The sequence below is a fragment of the Zea mays genome, chromosome 3 (genome assembly GCF_902167145.1).
Source record: "Zea mays cultivar B73 chromosome 3, Zm-B73-REFERENCE-NAM-5.0, whole genome shotgun sequence".
Taxonomy (NCBI): Eukaryota; Viridiplantae; Streptophyta; class Magnoliopsida; order Poales; family Poaceae; genus Zea; species Zea mays.
In genome coordinates, this window is record NC_050098.1 from 42,803,105 (window position 1) to 42,821,915 (window position 18,811).

The 18,811-nt window shown below is 40.7% G+C and overlaps 1 protein-coding gene across 1 annotated transcript; it reads right to left on the minus strand.

The window, feature by feature from the left end:
* Positions 1-233: 233 nt before the first annotated feature.
* LOC100382343 (DNA gyrase subunit B mitochondrial) lies at positions 234-17,677 on the minus strand. Its single transcript, NM_001175090.1, has 21 exons — positions 17,482-17,677; positions 17,267-17,393; positions 14,802-14,882; positions 14,593-14,706; positions 13,429-13,485; positions 12,233-12,334; positions 10,946-11,096; positions 10,775-10,851; positions 9,771-9,875; positions 8,768-8,838; positions 7,854-7,995; positions 7,505-7,603; positions 7,268-7,396; positions 6,485-6,599; positions 6,300-6,367; positions 5,556-5,669; positions 5,371-5,487; positions 1,323-1,376; positions 1,136-1,241; positions 721-851; positions 234-634 (listed from the first exon to the last, which is right to left on the minus strand). Exons 1-21 carry the CDS (start codon positions 17,631-17,633, stop codon positions 566-568), a joined length of 2,181 nt encoding a protein of 726 aa, NP_001168561.1. The 5' UTR covers positions 17,634-17,677; the 3' UTR covers positions 234-565.
* Positions 17,678-18,811: the final 1,134 nt, after the last annotated feature.

Genomic DNA, 18,811 nt, shown 5'->3' on the forward strand with positions numbered 1-18,811 from the left:
TCCGTTGGAATGTTATTATGAAGAGCTATCTATTTCAACGATCCACTAAATATTGAGTTTGGAGATTTAGTTTACAAAATCTCTTAGATATTGCTCTCTAAACCTGGTACCTATAAACCAAACCAGATATTGCTCACATGTCAACTGGGTTCAAACCGTCCAATTTAAACATCAGACGAATCCATAGCTCATACAGATACTTAACTGCCAGATTAAGAAAGGAGACACGGAATCATGAAGCAAATATTAGGCGATAGATATAAAAGCATATTACACCGTATCGGAGGAACGATGTCAGCAGGGAACTACACCCGTGAGCTCTGAACTGTCAAGCTGAAATGGTTATAGCACCGCCACAAATGAATCAGAGTTTTCGTTAGGAAACCCAGCTCTCATCCTGGATCCAATGTTTGTACCCTACGTTTTCTGCTACTCTAGCACCAAAAAGATGTTGCCAAGGTATCATCAAGTCTGCAACGCTAGAATCCTGTTGGAGTGGCAAGAAAAGCAGCAGGTGGCGGACCTTCTATATCATACACAGAAAGGACAGCCTTACTTAATGCCTTCAAATGTCAAGTTGATCTATGTTGATCATGCTAGCAGCTTTCTGGATCAGTTCCTTCCTATATTCAACCTGGAAAGATACAATATGGAGATTTTTAGTAACATGGAGAATAAAACATTAGCTTCTAAGTGTTTTTAGGAATCTTGGTTGCTTACCCGGGTGCCCATAAGTGACGAGAACACAACATTGGCCTCGGCAGCATCTTCAACCCTAAGCTGCTTCAACAGCCGCCTCTCAGGATCCATCGTTGTTTCCCATAATTGTGCAGGCATCATCTCACCCAAACCTGTTGCAACACCAGAAAAGCAAATAGAAGATAACGACAAAGGAAACATAAGAACCACTGAATATGTAAAGACTTGAAACCGACATAAGACGGTATAGTCATCCAGTCAGGGTGAGTGGAGACAAATAATCTGTCGGTTGGAGGTGGGGAGGATGGGTGCCAGTTTGAGGGGTTTGTCAAGATGAAATAGAAGGCAATTAAAAATGTGCACTGAAGTAAGAAAAATGTTTTTTTATGTGCCAGGATATTTTCTTAGAAGCTCATTGTTCAATAGTTAAATGTACCTTTAAACCTCTGGATATGATATGATGCATTTGCAGGGAAGGTGTTAACTATCTCTTTGAGGTCGGCATCATCATAGCAGTAATGTGCTAGTTTTCCACGCTCAACCTAACACCACAACATACACAACTTTTAACAATTAAGATCAATTCGTCTTCAAGACTACTAAACTTGAAGCCACAATCAAACCTTGTAAAGAGGAGGTACACCAACGTAGATGCAACCTTCATCAAATAATGCTCTCTGCAGATCGTAAGGAAATAAAAAACTTCATTTAATATTTTAAAATAGATATGTATGAAATTTGAAATAAAAAACTTCATTTAATATTTTAAAATATATATGTATGAAATTTGATGCTAATCTCTTCTTATGTTATGAAGCACATTATTATAAATAAGAATATTTTTTTGTATAAATTGTTTTATACATTATTTGCTCCCTACTACCAAAAAGGTGAAAAAATATCTGTATCCAATATGTATCCGAAATTTATATCTATTATTTGAGAAGACATGATATATTTGAGCGTGGAATATAGATTTGCATAGCAGATTCTATATTTTATTAATTCAAAATCAAAGAAAAAAGACCAAAAAACGGATATCCGAATAAGTATCCGTTTGCACCCCTAATTGTTACCAACAACGATGGAGTGACAAAAAAGTGGGCAACTTCAAGTTACAGCTCGAGTTAGCTAGAGAAGTGATGCTGCAGCTAGAATCAGCAAGGGATGGTAGACCTCTCTCTGATCTCGAACGCTGGCTGCTACAGCAATTAAAGAAACATTGCTTGTTCCTTGCTTCCCTGCTCAGGACGGTGGCTAGGACCAGATCTCGGCTGTCTTGGCTCAAGGACGGCGACGCCAACACCAAGTTATTTCATGCTTGCTCAAGATTTCGCAAGAGGAAGAACTTTATTACTGCAATTCGGGATGGAGATCAGCTGTTCACCTCCCATGATGGGAAGGCTGAGGTTTTCTGGGATTTCTATATGAATCTAATTGGAAGTGAAGTGCACAGAAACCAAACTATCAACCTTGATGCCTTGGGACTGCAGCAACATGACCTTCAGGCTCTTGAGTTTTTAATTACTGAGGAGGAGATCTTGAACACTATCAAGCAGCTCCCCGCGGACAAGGCTCCTGGCCCCGATGGGTTCACCGGGCAGTTTTATAAAAGCTGCTGGCCTATTATAAAAAATGACATTATGGCAGCTGTTTCAACTATTTGGGGGAGAGATTTCAGGAATTTCAGATTCCTTAACACAGCTTTCATTACGCTGCTTCCAAAACATAATGATGCTATTGCTGCCAAGGATTTCAGACCCATTAGTTTGATCCACAGTTTTGCCAAGTTGGTGACTAAGGTTCTTGCAAATAGGTTGAGGTGTCATATGGAAGGGCTGATCTCTAAAGCACAAAGCGCCTTCATCAAAGGTCGCTTCATACAAGACAATTTTATGCTTGTCCAGCAGACGGCAAGATTTCTCCATGCTAAAAATCAGCCCAGAATTCTTTTGAAGCTGGACATTTCCAAGGCCTTCGACTCGGTCTCTTGGCCTTTCCTTCTTGAGGTTCTGTAAAAATTAGGCTTTGGCCCAGTATGGAGGGATGTGATAAGTGGTTTTCTTATGACCTCTTCCACCCAGATCCTGCTCAATGGGGTGCCTGGAAGGTTCATTTTGCATAGAAGGGGCTTGCGGCAAGGTGACCCCTTGTCTCCGCTGCTTTTTATAATTGTTATGGATGTCCTCACTTTGCTGTTTATCAAGGCTGAGGAGCATGGGTTGCTGCAGCCCATTTCTTCTAATTCTTCTCAGCACCGGATCTCGCTCTATGCAGACGACGTGGCTCTCTTCCTAAAACCAGAGCCTAGGGACTTAAACACTGCTGTGAGGATTTTGGATCTGTTTGGGGATGCTTCCGGATTGAGAACTAATATGGCAAAGAGCAGTATTGTACCCATTCGTTGCACACATGCTGATTTGAATTTGGTCCAGCAGCACCTTCCCTGCAGATTTGAGACTTTTCCAATTAAATACTTGGGTCTCCCTCTCTCCCTGAAGAAGTTATCCAAAGCTCAGCTTCAGCCTCTTATTGACAAGGTAGCTGATCTCTTACCGGCTTGGAAAGCTGACCTGATGACCCGTGCTGGCAGAGCTACCCAGGTGCAATTTGTGCTCACTGCTACTGTTATTTATCAAATGATGGCGCTGGATTTGCCTAAGTGGGCTATTAAAGCAATTGATAAAATCCGTCGTGGGTTCTTGTGGCGAGGGCGTAAAGAGGCTAATGGTCATTGTATGGTGGCTTGGGGCAAGGTCACACGCCCAAAAGAGTTAGGGGGGCTTGGTATTTCTGATCTCCAATGCTTAAATAGGGCCCTTCGTGTTAGATGGATTTGGCTCCAAAAAACTGATTCTTCCAAACCTTGGACTGATTTACCATTCCATTCAAACCGGTTCTTGGATGGCTTGTGCTCTTTGGCAATGGCCTCCTTAGTGGGTGATGGGCAGTCCACTCTTTTTTGGCATGACAGATGGATCCTGGGTCAGAGGATTGCAGACTTGGCCCCTCATGTTTTTAGTTTGGTTCCTAAAAGGCTGGTGAAGCGAAGGACAGTGGCTGATGCTCTGTGTAGCTCATCATGGATTGGGGATTTAAGGGGAGTGGTATCTTGGGAGGTCATTGCTGACTTCATTTTGCTGGCAGATGTTGTGGCTGATGTTGATCTTCAACCGGGAGTTCCAGATAAACATTATTGGAGGTTCTCTTCCAATGGTATCTATTCGGCCAAATCTGCTTATGAGATAATGTTCTGTGGTTCTACCTCCATGGCGGGCTTTGAGAGAGTGTGGAGCACCTGGGCGCCGCCAAAGTGTCAGTTTTTCCTTTGGCTGGTCCTACATAATAAATGTTGGACGGCTGACCGGCTCGCTAAGAGGGGTTTTCCCCATCCTAGTTCTTGCCCCTTATGTGACCAGGAAGGAGAGTCTATTCATCACTTGCTTGTTTCTTGTGTCCTCGCGAGGCAATTTTGGTATCTTCTCCTCCAGCGGGTCGGCCTGTCCGCACTCTCCCCCGGGATGGAAGATATCAACTTTGAAGCTTGGTGGAGTAGATCGGCTGAGGTTACTCCTAAGGACCTTAGAGATGGCCTTAACTCTTTGGTGGTTCTTGGGGCTTGGACTATCTGGAGGCACCGTAATGACTGTGTTTTCAATGGTGCTCAGCCTTCTATAGCTAGATTGCTTACCTCAGCCAGTGATGAGTTCAATATGTGGTGTTTTGCGGGGGCCAAAGGTTTGACCCGTCTTTCGGACCTAGCTTTTGTGTTCAACCCCGGTTAGAAGGGGGTTATTATTACTAGTGTTGTTTGTGTGTGTGTTTGTGGGAGTGGTGTTTAGGTCATTGTAATTATTATCATCCTTCTTTTAATGAAATGATACGCAGCTCTCCTGCGTGTTCGAGAAAAAAGTATAAAACATTTGGCAACATCTTAAGGTATGGAGAGTTGCCAGCTCAAAGCAAAATCTTTTGTGGAAGTTCAAACCAAACATGCTAGTAAAAAATGCTGGCCAAAAACCTAGTTCAATTCAACTTTTGCAAACCAAAACCCAATCCTAATAGGAAAAGCATCAGCTCAGAACCCTGAATATTCTATATACTGAGAGAAAATAGAGCCCCTCAATGGGGCTGAACAGTTGGGTAATTGGGTTTGACCACCATACTATGTCATATTATCAGCCGCAAAAGATAATTCATGTTTTGGACCAAGGGGCATGGGCAATCACGCATTCACCCTGTTTTATTTGTGGATTTTTCTACATTGCCAATAGAGTACTGGAAGGACTTTCCCATGAAAAACCGCCATAGACTTTCCTTCATGTTTGACCTGTTCTCAGCACCTATTCTAAGCTATATTGCAATATTCAATCAGAACCCCGTTTTAACCCAACCATCGATCATTTTAGATTCACTTTTCAAGCAAGAATTATCTAAATCAAACCCTATCATTTAGCCCTATTCACTCAATCAATCAACATATCTTGTAGAAAAGTAAAAAAAATGACAACCTAAGTACAGACTACTCAATCTGTAAATACTTATAAATGAAGAATCTAACAGATAAGGTATACTCTTCAGTTTACAGGTCCCTCTTGGTACACACTTATAAATGAAGAATCTAACAGATGAGGTATACTCTTCAGTGTGCAGATGATTCTTGGTACGTACTTGATATCTGAAGAAGAAAGTAAGGAGGAGAGTCCGGATATGTGCTCCATCAACATCAGCGTCAGTAAGTATAACTATCTTATGATACCGGAGAGCCTCCTTCTTAAAATCCTCACCCTAAAGTATAATATATTTGATAAGAGCAAAGGGAAAAATCATAATAAGAGAACAAGAAAGAATGCAACCTTCACTCCTAATCCAAGTGCAAGAATAAGGTTTTGGATCTCTTCATTTTTGTACATGGCTGCTTCATCCCTTCTTTCAATGTTGAGAATTTTACCTCTTAGAGGCAAAATAGCCTGCACTCAGTTGTCCACAAATAGATTTAAGTGAATGACAGGGCCATGTCATGCAAGATGCTGACACAACTGCATTTAGAGGGAAAAAACAGATTGTGGACTATCTTACAGTAATGAACTAATGGCATATACATATGCACCATAAATGAAGTGCATACATTCTAGCCATTTTATTGCCAATTCCTGTGAGACAACTAATCTACTTCAAACACCAGTGTGCACCTTGCAATTGCTAGGGTTTTGTAGCAAAATATAAATAATAGAATCTTAATGAATCCAGGAGTCATTGATGTATACAAATTGTGAACAATTTAGCATGCTCAAATTCCATTACAACTCTTAAGTATAAATTAATATGTGGGGGTTTATTCTTAAGAAAATATTGCATGTATTGAAAGAACCTCTGGAGGCTGACGCAAGGTAAAATGATTACAATTGGTGGTATCAGTAGCCAGAAAGCAAGAATGAGTTAAACAAAGCTTCTCCCATCAAATTAGGCCAAATCACACATTATCTAAAAGTAATAATAGTAATCTACAGCTCTACCAACAGGAATCCTGCAATGCTGGTGGTGCTACAACTGCTGAACATACTTTTTTTGGCGGGTGGGGGGCTGTAAACAAGTTTTACCTGGAATCTTCTATCCCGTCCTTGCTTTGCACTACCGCCCGCAGAATCACCTTCGACAATAAAGATTTCTGCATTCATGTGCGATCAGCAAATGTCAAAGCCAAGAAGTGTGTGCAAAATGCCTAAGCCAGGTTGAAATGTAAACCCAAGGACGTTACAGATTGCCAGTATAAATGTAGACGCACCAGATTCTTCAGGATTAGCTGATGCACAATCAGCAAGTTTCCCAGGGAGTGATGAAGATTTCAACACACTCTTTGTCCTGACTAGTTCCCTAGCACGCTTGGCTGCCAACGCAGCCTGCAACAAAAGGAGTTTATCACCTACTGTAGCAAAAAAAAAGGCAGATCCAATGCCAGAGGCTCCCACATAAGTGGGGTATATGGAAAGGATAAATTGAGACAAGCCTTCCCCGCAAATATGGAAAGGCTGCTTCGAGAACTCAATACCAGGTGACACGGTGAGACAGCTCTCACCATTCTACCACCCGGTGACACAGTGAGACAGCTCTCACCATTCTACCAGGCATGTCCTTCACATACTGCAGCAGAACAAACTAAAAAACTCCTAGAAAATATATCTTGCAAGAACAACAAATAAAGGGCAGGACCCAGTGCCAGAGACACCCATATAGGCCTTGTTCGGTTATTCCTATTACACATGGATTGGATGGGATTGGAAAAAAAATTAAGAAGTTTGACTTGCTTGGGATTTAAACCCACCCGATCCCACTCAATCCACATGGATTGAGAGCAAACCGAACAAACCCTTAGTGGAATCTAGGGAAAGGACCGAGGCAAGCCATCCCCCGTAAATGTGGAGAGGTTGCTTTGAACCCGCAGCCTGGTGACTCGGTGACACAGCTCTCACCACTGCACCAGGTCTGCCCTTCACTGCAAGAACAACAAATAGGGCACAAAATACTTTTTGCTTCAAACAAAGGTCTAATTATTACAAGAATCATGTACCTTGAGAGCATTAAGGGACTTTGATAGGATTGAATCCAGAACATCTGGATGAAGCTCTAAGTACTCTGTTAAGTTTTCTTGAACAGACTGCTCAACTATTCTCCGTACTTCTGGATTTCCCAACCTTGTCTGTGAAAGAAAAAGAAACAAAATTGATCAGATACTAGTAGAAGAAATAATATGGCATCAATCATCACACAAGTTTGAAGATTAGTGGCAGGAAAAACAGGCTGTTACCTTTGTTTGACCCTCAAACTCTGGACTAGGGACCTTCACTGAAATGATGCATGTCATTCCTTCTCTTACATGCTCCCCACTCAAGGTAATATCCTTATCCTACAAAGAGCAACTGATCTAGTTAATTATGTTTTTCATTGGTTGGATAAACAGGATTCAAAGGTGCACTTCAAAGACTTAAGCAAAACATTCACTTATGGCCGACACTGCAGTCCACAGTACCAATTAAGAAAAAAAACCAATAAAATCATTTAGAATCATCTGGTTACTGTTGAGTATACAAAAGACAACAAGGACAACAAGGTGCATCCACAAGGAACAAAAGAAACAGCAGTCTGTATTTTATCACCTTAATAGTCTTCGACTTCTTTGCAAGGTTATTAATGGTTCTCGTCAATGAAGCCTTTAGACCATCAATATGAGTACCACCATCAATAGTGCGGATACTGTTTGCGTATCCTAGCACTGTATCAGAGTAGGAATCAGAGGACCTGTAAATGGGGACAATTTATTGCTTCAGAAGGGAGCACAAAATTATTCCCTCGTAGTCAAATAATAAACACTGGAACAGAATATAACGAATTGTAAAACAAGTCCATGAACATGCCAGATAGCTGCAGGTTGGTCAATGAACTGCAGAACCATAGAACTCTATCCACAAACTTGGGACACAAGACAAAATAATAAAGTGGATTTATACATTAAGTCTTAAAAAACCATCAGGATTAATCCGATACACCACATTTTTAGCAAAAAAAACATCCAGGCCACATAAGGTAGCACATTTTGAAAACTAAAATTACAAAGTTTTTAACAAAAAAAATAACCCAAAAACTGTGTATATGTTCAATCAGACAAACCGTCTCTCCCTGCAAAAAATGAAAAGATGTGATGCAGTGCATCTACTCCATCTTCAAATATAAGGTATCAAAGGTTTAAATTAGTCCCAAATTACAAGGTATCCCATATTTCTCTACCCCACCTATGCATGCCTGCCTATTAAACCTCATCCATGAATGCATTTTAAACATCATCTTGCCCAAAATGAATCATGTAACCGGTAGCTGAAACAACGACATACATGCATGCCTTTTAAAATTATGTCTCGCTAGGAAATTAAACAACTTAACACCCAAATAACTAATTATCGAGGAGCAAGTTAGTCTTTTGTCAGACTCCTTATTTAGTCCTAAAATTGTTTGACCCTTGTATTTAGGACAGAGAGAGTATTTTGCAAAAAAACAAACAAGGAAAATATTTTACCATTGAAGGGAGACATCCACTGTTATACCATCCAACTCCTTTCTGAACGCAATCGGGTCATGCAGGGGTTTCTAGTTCAGAAAGCACATCCAAGAATAGAATTAGGTTGGTTTGTTCCTGGACAACAACAATACAATATAATGCTTTGCTAGTTACAGGCAACCCTGATGGCTTCTAGCTACAAATGAAACTTAGGGGTATGGGGAAGCCTCAACAAGTTCTAAGTACTAACATACAAATTATTGCCCTAACTTTGGTGCAAGTTGATACAAGTCCCTTCAGCGGAACAATAAAAAAATATAAACAACAAGCAATTATAACAAAAATAAACAAAGATCATTCAGTAATTAACATTTCGTAAGTATTAGGGAAGAGACGTTCAGTTCAGTCTATGAGCATAGATATGCGAGTATTCAAGCTTTGTAATAAATTGGTTAAAAAATCTATTTTCACACTAGGCCGCTAACCCTGAGTACTTAAGCCCTAGTGGTATTTGGTAAGGTTTTGGTTGTGTCCTTAAAAAGAAAATCACAATGTAATTTTGGTATCAACAGTATAGCATATCGTGGGTTTTGAGGCGTCGTCTGTGCGTCCAGGCATACCCCTGGCGCCATAGAACGCCACAAGATTTACTTACACCACATCTCACCTATAGAAGGTGCCACATCCAGGCGTACACCCAGAACAGGATGCCACAACACCTCAAATATCATCTAGCAGTGAGCATAAAATTTCCAAGGAAATCAACACTAAAGTAAATACAGCACATTCATGTATAACTCATTTCAATTACTTGTACAAAATAGAAAAAAAAAAACAAAGTAAAGGTTGACCTAAATATTTTAGGGCGAGTCCACCAGAAAATGCAATTCAAACCTGAAGGCAAAACTTATGTCTAATGGACACTCAGAATAGAAAACAAACACCACTTCTGCATTTTAAGAATCTTAGGAAAAATGGAACTGGATGAACAACATAAAAATTCATATGATGTAGAGCAGACCTTGTCAGTATTCAACCATTTAACATATTCAACAAGGCCACCAGCATAACAATATTCGTTGCGTTGAACTGTGTGCCCTTCTTCCTTTGTCAAGATTATTGTTAGCTGAAAACATAACGGTTTACTCAAATAGAGGTATATTATTCGCATGAAAAACATTACAGCCAAGCTGTGTGTGTAGCAACACAAGGTACAAAATACTTAAATAAATGCAACAATAAAACTGATGTCAAAACCAACATGTGACTCCTAACAGAATTTTAAATAAACACCGGTTCGACACAAAGAAAAAACAACATGCAAAAAAGATGACCTAACAAAGAAAAATACAACATAAAACACACAACTTATAATGCATCACTTTCAAAGAAAAAAGCAAACAGAACATACATGACAAAGTGCAAAAGAGTAGGGTTAGAACATTTCAAGATCAAAATATTAACCAAACACTAAAGATTGACATAATAATGATACATCATATTTTTCATAGCATGGCCACCTATGACCTATGGGCTATGGGTACTACTACTGTTACTTGCTATCATTGCACTTAGGATACAATACAAAAACTCAAAATAAGCAGCTTCCATCATCACAAAAAAAAAATCATCATTTTCTACCTAAATATTTTATGTACTAGAATGTTTCCACAATGAATGCAAAGTATATATAGCATATCATCTATACTGTGAATAAAAATAAAAAAGTGTAAACTGGACATCAATGAAAAATCAAAAATGGTGAGCTGTGAATCTATTTTCTTTCCTTTTTCTAATCTTGATTGAAAGAATGATGAAATGCATTGCATGCTCATTGTACATGTTGGCCTGGGTCAAGTTAAGGTAAATAAAAATAAAATAAAAATAAAGCTTACATGCATTAGCAGTACAAAACAAATATCAACAATGAATCAGCTAGCATAGAAATGAAATAATATTAATCTGCTGAAATCCCTGCAAGTCGGGCTAATTATGTGTAAGTTATTTAGGAGAAGGATTACATACCTCAGGATTTAGAAAGGCAAGCTCCCGTATGCGACTGGAGATTGTATTGAAGTCAAAATCGATCGTGGTGGTAAATACTACATTCAAAATAATGATTAATCCCTGGAGCAGCATCACTAGTGGTGCTTAGAAGTTAGACCAGACAGCTTATTTGTAAGAATATAAGCTTACTATCTTTATCAGGCCAAAATCTGATGCGCGTCCCTTGACGAGAGCTTGTTTCACCAGTCAGTGTGCTACTAGTTAGCCTAGTGGTTGGTTTCCCCCGCGAATAGCTTTGTCTGTGTTCCTTCCCATCACGCCAAACAGTAACTTCAAGTGTCTGAGACAGTGACATCAAGATGATCAATTGTATCAAAGGCATGAATCATGCAGGGATAAAAAATCTAGAATAACAATGCAACTGACACCTGTTTTCATATAATAACTCCAGCAGCACTCTTAGTGGGTACGGTATAATGAAACTTTTCTTACGTGAAAGCTAATAAAAAATGAGAAGTCAAATTTCAACAAAAATGCTCAGTAGTGACGCTACAACATAATGACATGTTTTACTTCGTCTAACATATACACAGTCACATTATGAAGCAGAGGTAGGACCCACAGAAATTTTGTACAATAGACACTGGCTTGTATTACAATTGTATAAGCCTCAAGCCCCACATGTTCTTTTTCCAGGCAAGTTAAGACAACACTAGGACAGGCAAAAGCTGTTAGCACATACTAAATACAACTATGATGGTGTTCTGATAGCAAACTGTTACACCATCATGAGTTCACATGGTATAGCCATAGGTTGAAACACTGATAGAATAAAAGCTGTTTGCGTAACTGCTTATTTTTTTTCTCGAAAATGCAGAAAAGCTGCGCTTTCATTATATTAAGGAAGAGGGGGTAAAGAACGCTAGTACAACACACACCCTTAAGCCTTAAGATACATTCACGCCGGTATTTGCAACTATACATCTACCAACTTGTAGAACAGTACGCCATGTTACGCTACATACACTATCCAGCAAATAAAAACATTTTCCATACTTCAACAATTGGTGTGTGTGTTAACATTTCTAATCTTACATCCACCTCAGAGGAAACATGCAAAGGACTTCTAGTCCTTAACCATACTACCCTAATCCAGTACTCCAGTAGCTAGTTAAGCCAGAATGCAGCAGCCTTAAATTTTTAGGAAAAATATTTAAGCCCTCTGTAATATTACTTCTTGATTATTGTTGTCTATAATTGGGAGGTAGTAACGCCCTGCAACATAATTCGTAGACTATTCACACAGCACACTGGAGAAAATGAAGCTACCAGATTACTATATTCAGAAATAATACACTTGAATTTACAAACTTAAGAGCAAGTTTGAATCACTTTGTTATCACCCAGAGAATCGTCTTTTACTACAGAAATTCTCTTATTTTATTTTCAAAGCCAGTAAGAGATCAAAATATAAACCTCTGATAAAGCATTAACAACTGATAAGCCAACACCATGAAGCCCTCCAGAGACACTGTAACCACTTTTTGAACCTCCAAATTTGCCACCAGCGTGCATTAACTGCATCGTTAAGAAAATATACAAGATAAACAGCAAGTTAATTAACACTAAGAATTTCAAGTGTTGACCTCAAGAAAGACATCAGGGTTTAGAAATGGCAAAAATGCTTTGAGAACTGAGTTAACAAATAACTTAAGGACAGGCAAGTAACCAAACAAGCACCAAATACTTGACAAACAAAAGAACACATAAAAATACATGTTTCCCATTGCTAAAATCCATGCACATCAAAGTTTGCTCAATATAAGAACCTTGTATTTACACGGTGATAATCGTAGGCAACAAAACAATGTCTGCATTACTCAAGCACACAGTCCAAGAAAACGTATGAAAAAAACCAAGCCCAGAATGAAAACAAAATCATCACAACTTTAAGTAAGCTACCATTTTTATCCTTCTTAAGGAAGTAGACATTCTTATGAATGACAAGCCTGGTGCAGTGGTGAGAGTTGTCTCACTGAGTCACTAGGTCACGGCAGACTCCGCATTTGCAAGGGAAGGCTTGCGTCAATTTATCCCTTCCCCAAACCTCACTCATGTGGGAACCTCCGGTACTAGGTCTGCCCCTTTTAAAAAGGTAGACATTCAAAATATTTCCTTCCTTGTTCATTATCCTATGCCAGCTGTAGTCGGAGTGTTTTACAAAACAAACTAGGAAAATAAGAATAAAATCACACTGCAATTGGTAGAACACATAGTCAGGCACTCCGCACTCAGGCTCGAATGATTTTAGTTCATGAAATCCAATAACGAAACAACATTTCACCAGTGTGACTACAACCATAGGCACAAAATGCACACCAATTCAAATATTTTGATGCAGTTCTCTCAAATCTTGTGCATGCACATGAGTTGATAGAAGACATACGACAAAATATTGTACCAAAACATAATAATAATGATGATGATGATGACAACGACGATGATAACAACAATAACAACAACCATGATAATAATAATAATAATAATAATAATAATAATAATAATTGGTAGTTTAAGAATAGAGTATTTGACAGATGATGTGCTCTCTTGCACAGAAAAGGAAACATAACAAAGTCTGAAAGATCTAAAGGGGTTAAAAAATTTAACCATACTGTTAAGACAGTCTCCACACAAGATTTCTTCGTCTGGGGGTGCATATCAGTAGGAATCTGCAGTACATGAGATTAAATTAACTCAGTAAAATGGCATCAAATAATACTCAGTGTAAGATGACACATGTAAGGTAGTCAAAAAAATTCATCTCTTCTCGATCTCTACTATATAAAACACCAGTTTCCACCGTTGTCGTGAGTCACCCCTTCCCTTCCGTTTACCTCTACCTACAACCCCACATTTAAATGGTGAAAAAACTAGAATTATGCACCAATGAACCGTGGTTGTTGCCTCCAAACCCACATTCAAACCCACCTAGCCAACAGAACACACGTCTTTGTGTTTTATACTCTATACTCAAGCATAAATGGAAATTGTAGCAACGTACATGCACTTTGCTAGTAAGTTATTAAAATGATACTGTTAGAACTAGTCGTACAGCCCTATTGGGGCTTGTAGCTGTAGTTGGGCTCGGCTATTTTCTTGCCGCTCAAGCTACCCAGTGTTGCATATATGTAGATATGAATTGCACCATGTTGCCTACTAACATAGGGTGTTAGTCCTATGCACGGTATAAAATCAGCTTATGGGGCTCGATGCAATACAACTACAAATTTGTGTGGCATACCTTCTCTAATAGATACAAGGAACCAAAATTTTAAAGCTCAAAAATCTAGCAGACAGTTGTTCAATCAACACGCTATTTGAACTTGCGCACAAAAATCCTGCAATCCTTTATAAAATTCAGGCAGACTGAACATTTTCAGTTGACAAAAAATCTCTCTATTACCATGGGTTGAAAGTTGAAACATGTGTTCATTCAAATGGTGATAATGTTGTCAATTTAAAGAATGACTCGATGAAGCATGGCAAGGAGTATATATGATAATTCAACCATGGTTTTTAAAGCGGTATGGCGAGACAAGGCGTTAGACCGCCGCCTGGACACCTAGGCGACGCCTTTAAAACAGTGAATTCAACTACATATGGTACAAAGAGTACAGGAGGTTCTTAAATATATATTTGACTAATTAACTCTCCCAACAAGAACAATTATCTGACAGAATACCAATGAACACAACAGAATATTTCAAAAGCATCATGCCCTTGAAATAATTCCTTCATAAAAACCATGGAATTTCATATTTTTAGAAACTGCATACCCCACGGCCGTTGTCTGTTACACTGACAGAATTGTCATCATGAAGAACTACATCAATCTTCGAAGCATGGCCCGCTTGAGCTTCATCCACAGCATTATCCAAGATTTCATAAACCTATGATAAACCAACCAAAACAATGACCAAATAAGACATAAAGCAGAACGCGTTAAAAATGCAGGAACAGAAGCATAATATCGCATTTGATATACCAGATGATGCAAGCCGCGTGGTCCTGTGCTCCCAATGTACATACCAGGCCTTGTGCGAACTCCATCTAATGCTTCTAGGACCTAAAAAATACCGATTGAACAAAAATAACTCCAGTAAAGATTGTTAAGTTGTATACTACATTAGCAAATTAACTCCATTGAGTGGCAACATTGATGAACTAATAATACATTGTTAGCTTCTTGACAGTAATGATAAAACATGTAGGAAACAAATAAGATCTGAAATTGTTTCAAAATTGACTGGCCATGCATCTTCCCACTCCCTTAAGATCTGAAATTGTTTCAAACCTCCTTACCACCCTTCAATTTTATGGTCCAACAACTTCCCACTCCCAGGTGCCAGATCAGCAAGGCAAAGAGCCCACACAGAAGCACCCCACACCTCCCAAGCAAACTCCGTGTGGACATGAGCGAGTCATCAGTCGGCAGCGTTACTCATGGTTATCACGGCGCCCCGGCTAGGGATGGCAGTTGGACCCGTGGGTATGGATACCCGCGGGTTTCGTACCCACCGGATATGGATACGGGTACAAAAACTCACCCGTGGGTCCTATCGGGTCGGATACCCGAAATACATCGGGTCGGGTATGGGTAAAATACTTTACCCACGGGTATCCAGTGGATACCCGAAATATCAATATACCTCTTTAAATATGCTACATCCACTAAAAATGTGCTACATTCACTAGAAAAACTCACTCGCATGTGTTGTTGATTAATGAATATTAATTTGTGTTGTGTTAACAATCAAGTGTAATGTAATCGAGACCAATGAGACATTGACAATGTTATAACTGTCAACTGTCATGAACTCATTAAGCTTTTATTCTCTGTACTCAAATTTAAATTTATTGGATATGATAATTATGAATTGAAATATTGTATCGACGTGTAGCCAAATATAGTCATTCTCGTGTTGCATTGGTGCTTAGATGTAAACTAAAATATTTTATGTATTTATTATAACACTGATCGAATGTTATTTAGTCTACAATAACATATCCACTGGATACCCGTACCCGGTGGATACCCAATGGGTATGGGTACGGGTACAATTTCTCACCCGATTGACTTGGTGGGTATGGATATTTGTAGAAGTCTTGGGTACAATTTCGGGTCGGGTATTATTATACCCGAACAAAACCCGACCCGCTGCCATCCCTAGCCCCGGCGAGGCGAGTCGCCTCCGGGGCGCCTGGACACCTAGGCGACAGTTAGGCGTAGTTCATAATTTCATATATGAAGGTCAAGCGAAGCGCCTAACTAGGCTGTATAGTCACAGGCTCACAGCTTCACTCCTTCCCGCAGAATGCCTGAGCGGAGCAGAGCCACCACACAGCGCGGAGCAGAGCAGAGCCTGCCGCAGTGCCCACCTTGCCGGCTTCAGGCGAGGTGCCGCACCACAGTGAGCCCAACCGGGCGCTTGGATGCCTAGTCGGCGCCTAGGCAACGCCGTGATAACAATGGTGCTGCTCTACGCTGTTTCTCTCCAACTTTCCTTCTCTAGCCCCTCATTCATACTTGGAATCCTAGATAGGAGACACGCCAGTGGCCGCGCAAGGCTCACCAGATTTTGGGCTTGGCAGTCGGCTGAGCGCCAAATCAAAGCAATCCTGCTGTTGGGCAGCCACAGCCCATAGGCTATGGTTGCTAGCAAGCAACCTGGTGTCACAACCTGGGTAGGGCACAACAGCAACAAGGCACGTCGCCATGGACGACACACAGCAGCAGGGTGTGACCACCGGCCTGGCATGTCGTACATGGCACCATCTAGAGGTAGGCACGCTGCAAGCAGCACTCGGCAGTAGGCAGCAACAGGAGGTAGATTCCCCATTCCTAAATCCCAAATATTTCAATGTTGAGTTTCACAATCCAGAAATACTCATGCCAGTTCCCATGTGCCTTTCTCAATTTTTTACAGAAAAAAATGTAAAATTTCACATGCACATGAACAATACATAGAAATCCTTTTTCTCCTGCTCCAATGGCAATTATACAATCAATGCCTAACTTGTATGTATATCTTCAGGTTCATATGCTATTGTTAATGAATGATTTGAGGAATGAACCAAATCCTCAATGGTTAGGATTTTTTTACCACTTTTATGTTCTCACCACTATGTTCTTCTAAGTGTGTAATTGAAACATCATCTACAATTATATGTTTTGGTTTTGTTATATCACTATTTGACTTGATGTGGATGTTTTAGACAATCACATATTGGCCCTAGGTGTGAAAATCAACCAGCTCCACCACTGTGTCACACGTCATTGATATATGGAAGCAATAACACTGGGCTGTGCACCTCTAGGCCTGTGGCGCAACACTACTGACAGACGATCCAGTTACTATCTGGCAAAATGACTCGGATTCTTTGCACGCCTGAATTAAAAAGCGGCCTCTGCGGCCCAAAAAAAGCAGGCTCAATTGCAGCAATAATCACCTGGACATTGGCAGCAGTGTACTCCGCGGACACCTGCTTCTCGTGCATCGCCTCAGACGCCGTCGTTGACGCCATGAACGCACGCACCCGGACCCCATTGCGCCGCGTGGCTGCCGCGGCCACAGCACTACAGTAGAAGATGGGTAGCAGCATATCATTTAATCATTAACCCTCCAGCTCCAGCATGGGAGGTGCTGGGAAGCGGGAGGACGTACCTGGGCCCAAACAGGAGCCGAGGGACGGCGGCGGTGGAGCGGGGCGCGGGGAGCATGCGGGAGGGAAATAGACTGGCGCCAGTGGAGAGGAGGCGGCCGAGGAGCGCGCGGAGGCGGGGAGGGGGAGGAATCGGCCGGAGGAGTAGCGCCATCCGCGTCGGCGAGCCCTCGCGCTCGCGGGCTCCTTGGTCTTGGCTTGCCGGCCGCCTACTTGTGGCTGAGACCAGCCGGGGCAGGAGAGCTGGGGTTTTGAGCGGAGGTGCGGGTACTGGATGAGGTCGAGGCCGAGGGTTTATGGCGCCTCGGATTTACCATATCGGGCGGCTGGTGCTACCATATCGTGCGTGGGCCTGATCATAAGCCGCTCGCGGCTGGCTAGGGTTTATGGGCTGGAACGGCCAGGAATCGCCGAGCAGTTGCTGTGGGCCTGGGGGAAGCGGGAGTGGAGTAGTGGACCTTAGTGGGCCGAATTAGAGGCTGCCCAATGCGCGGATACCTTTGGTTCAGCTCTCTGAACGACATTCGCTCCTAAAAATCTAAAATCTCAAGTAAATAAATATAATAATAGAATAGATTTTAAAAATATATAGTTTTTTATAGTCAATTTAGAATCACTATCTACCCTATTTTTTCAAATTCATGTCATCCATGTTATAAGTTATCATTCACTTACAGAATCTATAGTTGACGGTTGTTTGAAGTAAATATATCTAAAATTTTCATAGTGGTGAACTAACAACAGTTTTCTCACAACTAGGGTCAGATAGTTTATGAATCTACAACTGAACCCAGACCCTTAAAGCATCCACGTCCTGAGCCTTGGTGGTTGGTGGGATGTCGCCCTATAAAATCATATTTGTTTGACCTATAGTTTTTAGAGCTTTTTCTTAAAAACTATTGATGGGCTTTTGATCATGAGAAATCAATAATATCTTTTCGAGGGATGTTATTAGATTCCTAAGCTCAAGAAGCTACAGAAAGCCCATAAAATCAGTTTTCTCGTGTGCCCACATATACACAGCTTTTATGAGTTTCTAGCTTTTCGAAAGCTAAACCAAAATATTAGCACTGATTGTTTTGTTTTATCTTTTGCCTTTTCACACTAAAAAACAGGCGACAAGCAGAAGCAAACAGGACCTAAAGCCTTGTTTGGCATGGTTCCAATTTAAACTTTAGACTGGAGTTGAGTGGACCAGCCAAACACCCTAACTCCACCATTTTTGGAGCAGCCCAACTTTATAGAGTTATCGAAGCTCTAGTCTAGAGTTTGAGCACCTCTTTTCCAGCTCCAACCCACTCCAAAATAGATGTATACATTGAGTTTGTGTTA

Coding starts and splice junctions, on each gene's coding strand:
- LOC100382343 (NM_001175090.1), bottom strand. CDS start 17,633: ATGGCGCTACTCCTCCGGCCGATTCCTCCCCCTCCCCGCCTCCGCGCG. Junction 7,397..7,504: donor AGTTTGAGGGTCAAACAAAG/GTAACAGCCTGT, acceptor TTTCTTTCACAG/ACAAGGTTGGGAAATCCAGA. Junction 852..1,135: donor TCATATCCAGAGGTTTAAAG/GTACATTTAACT, acceptor GTGTTGCAACAG/GTTTGGGTGAGATGATGCCT.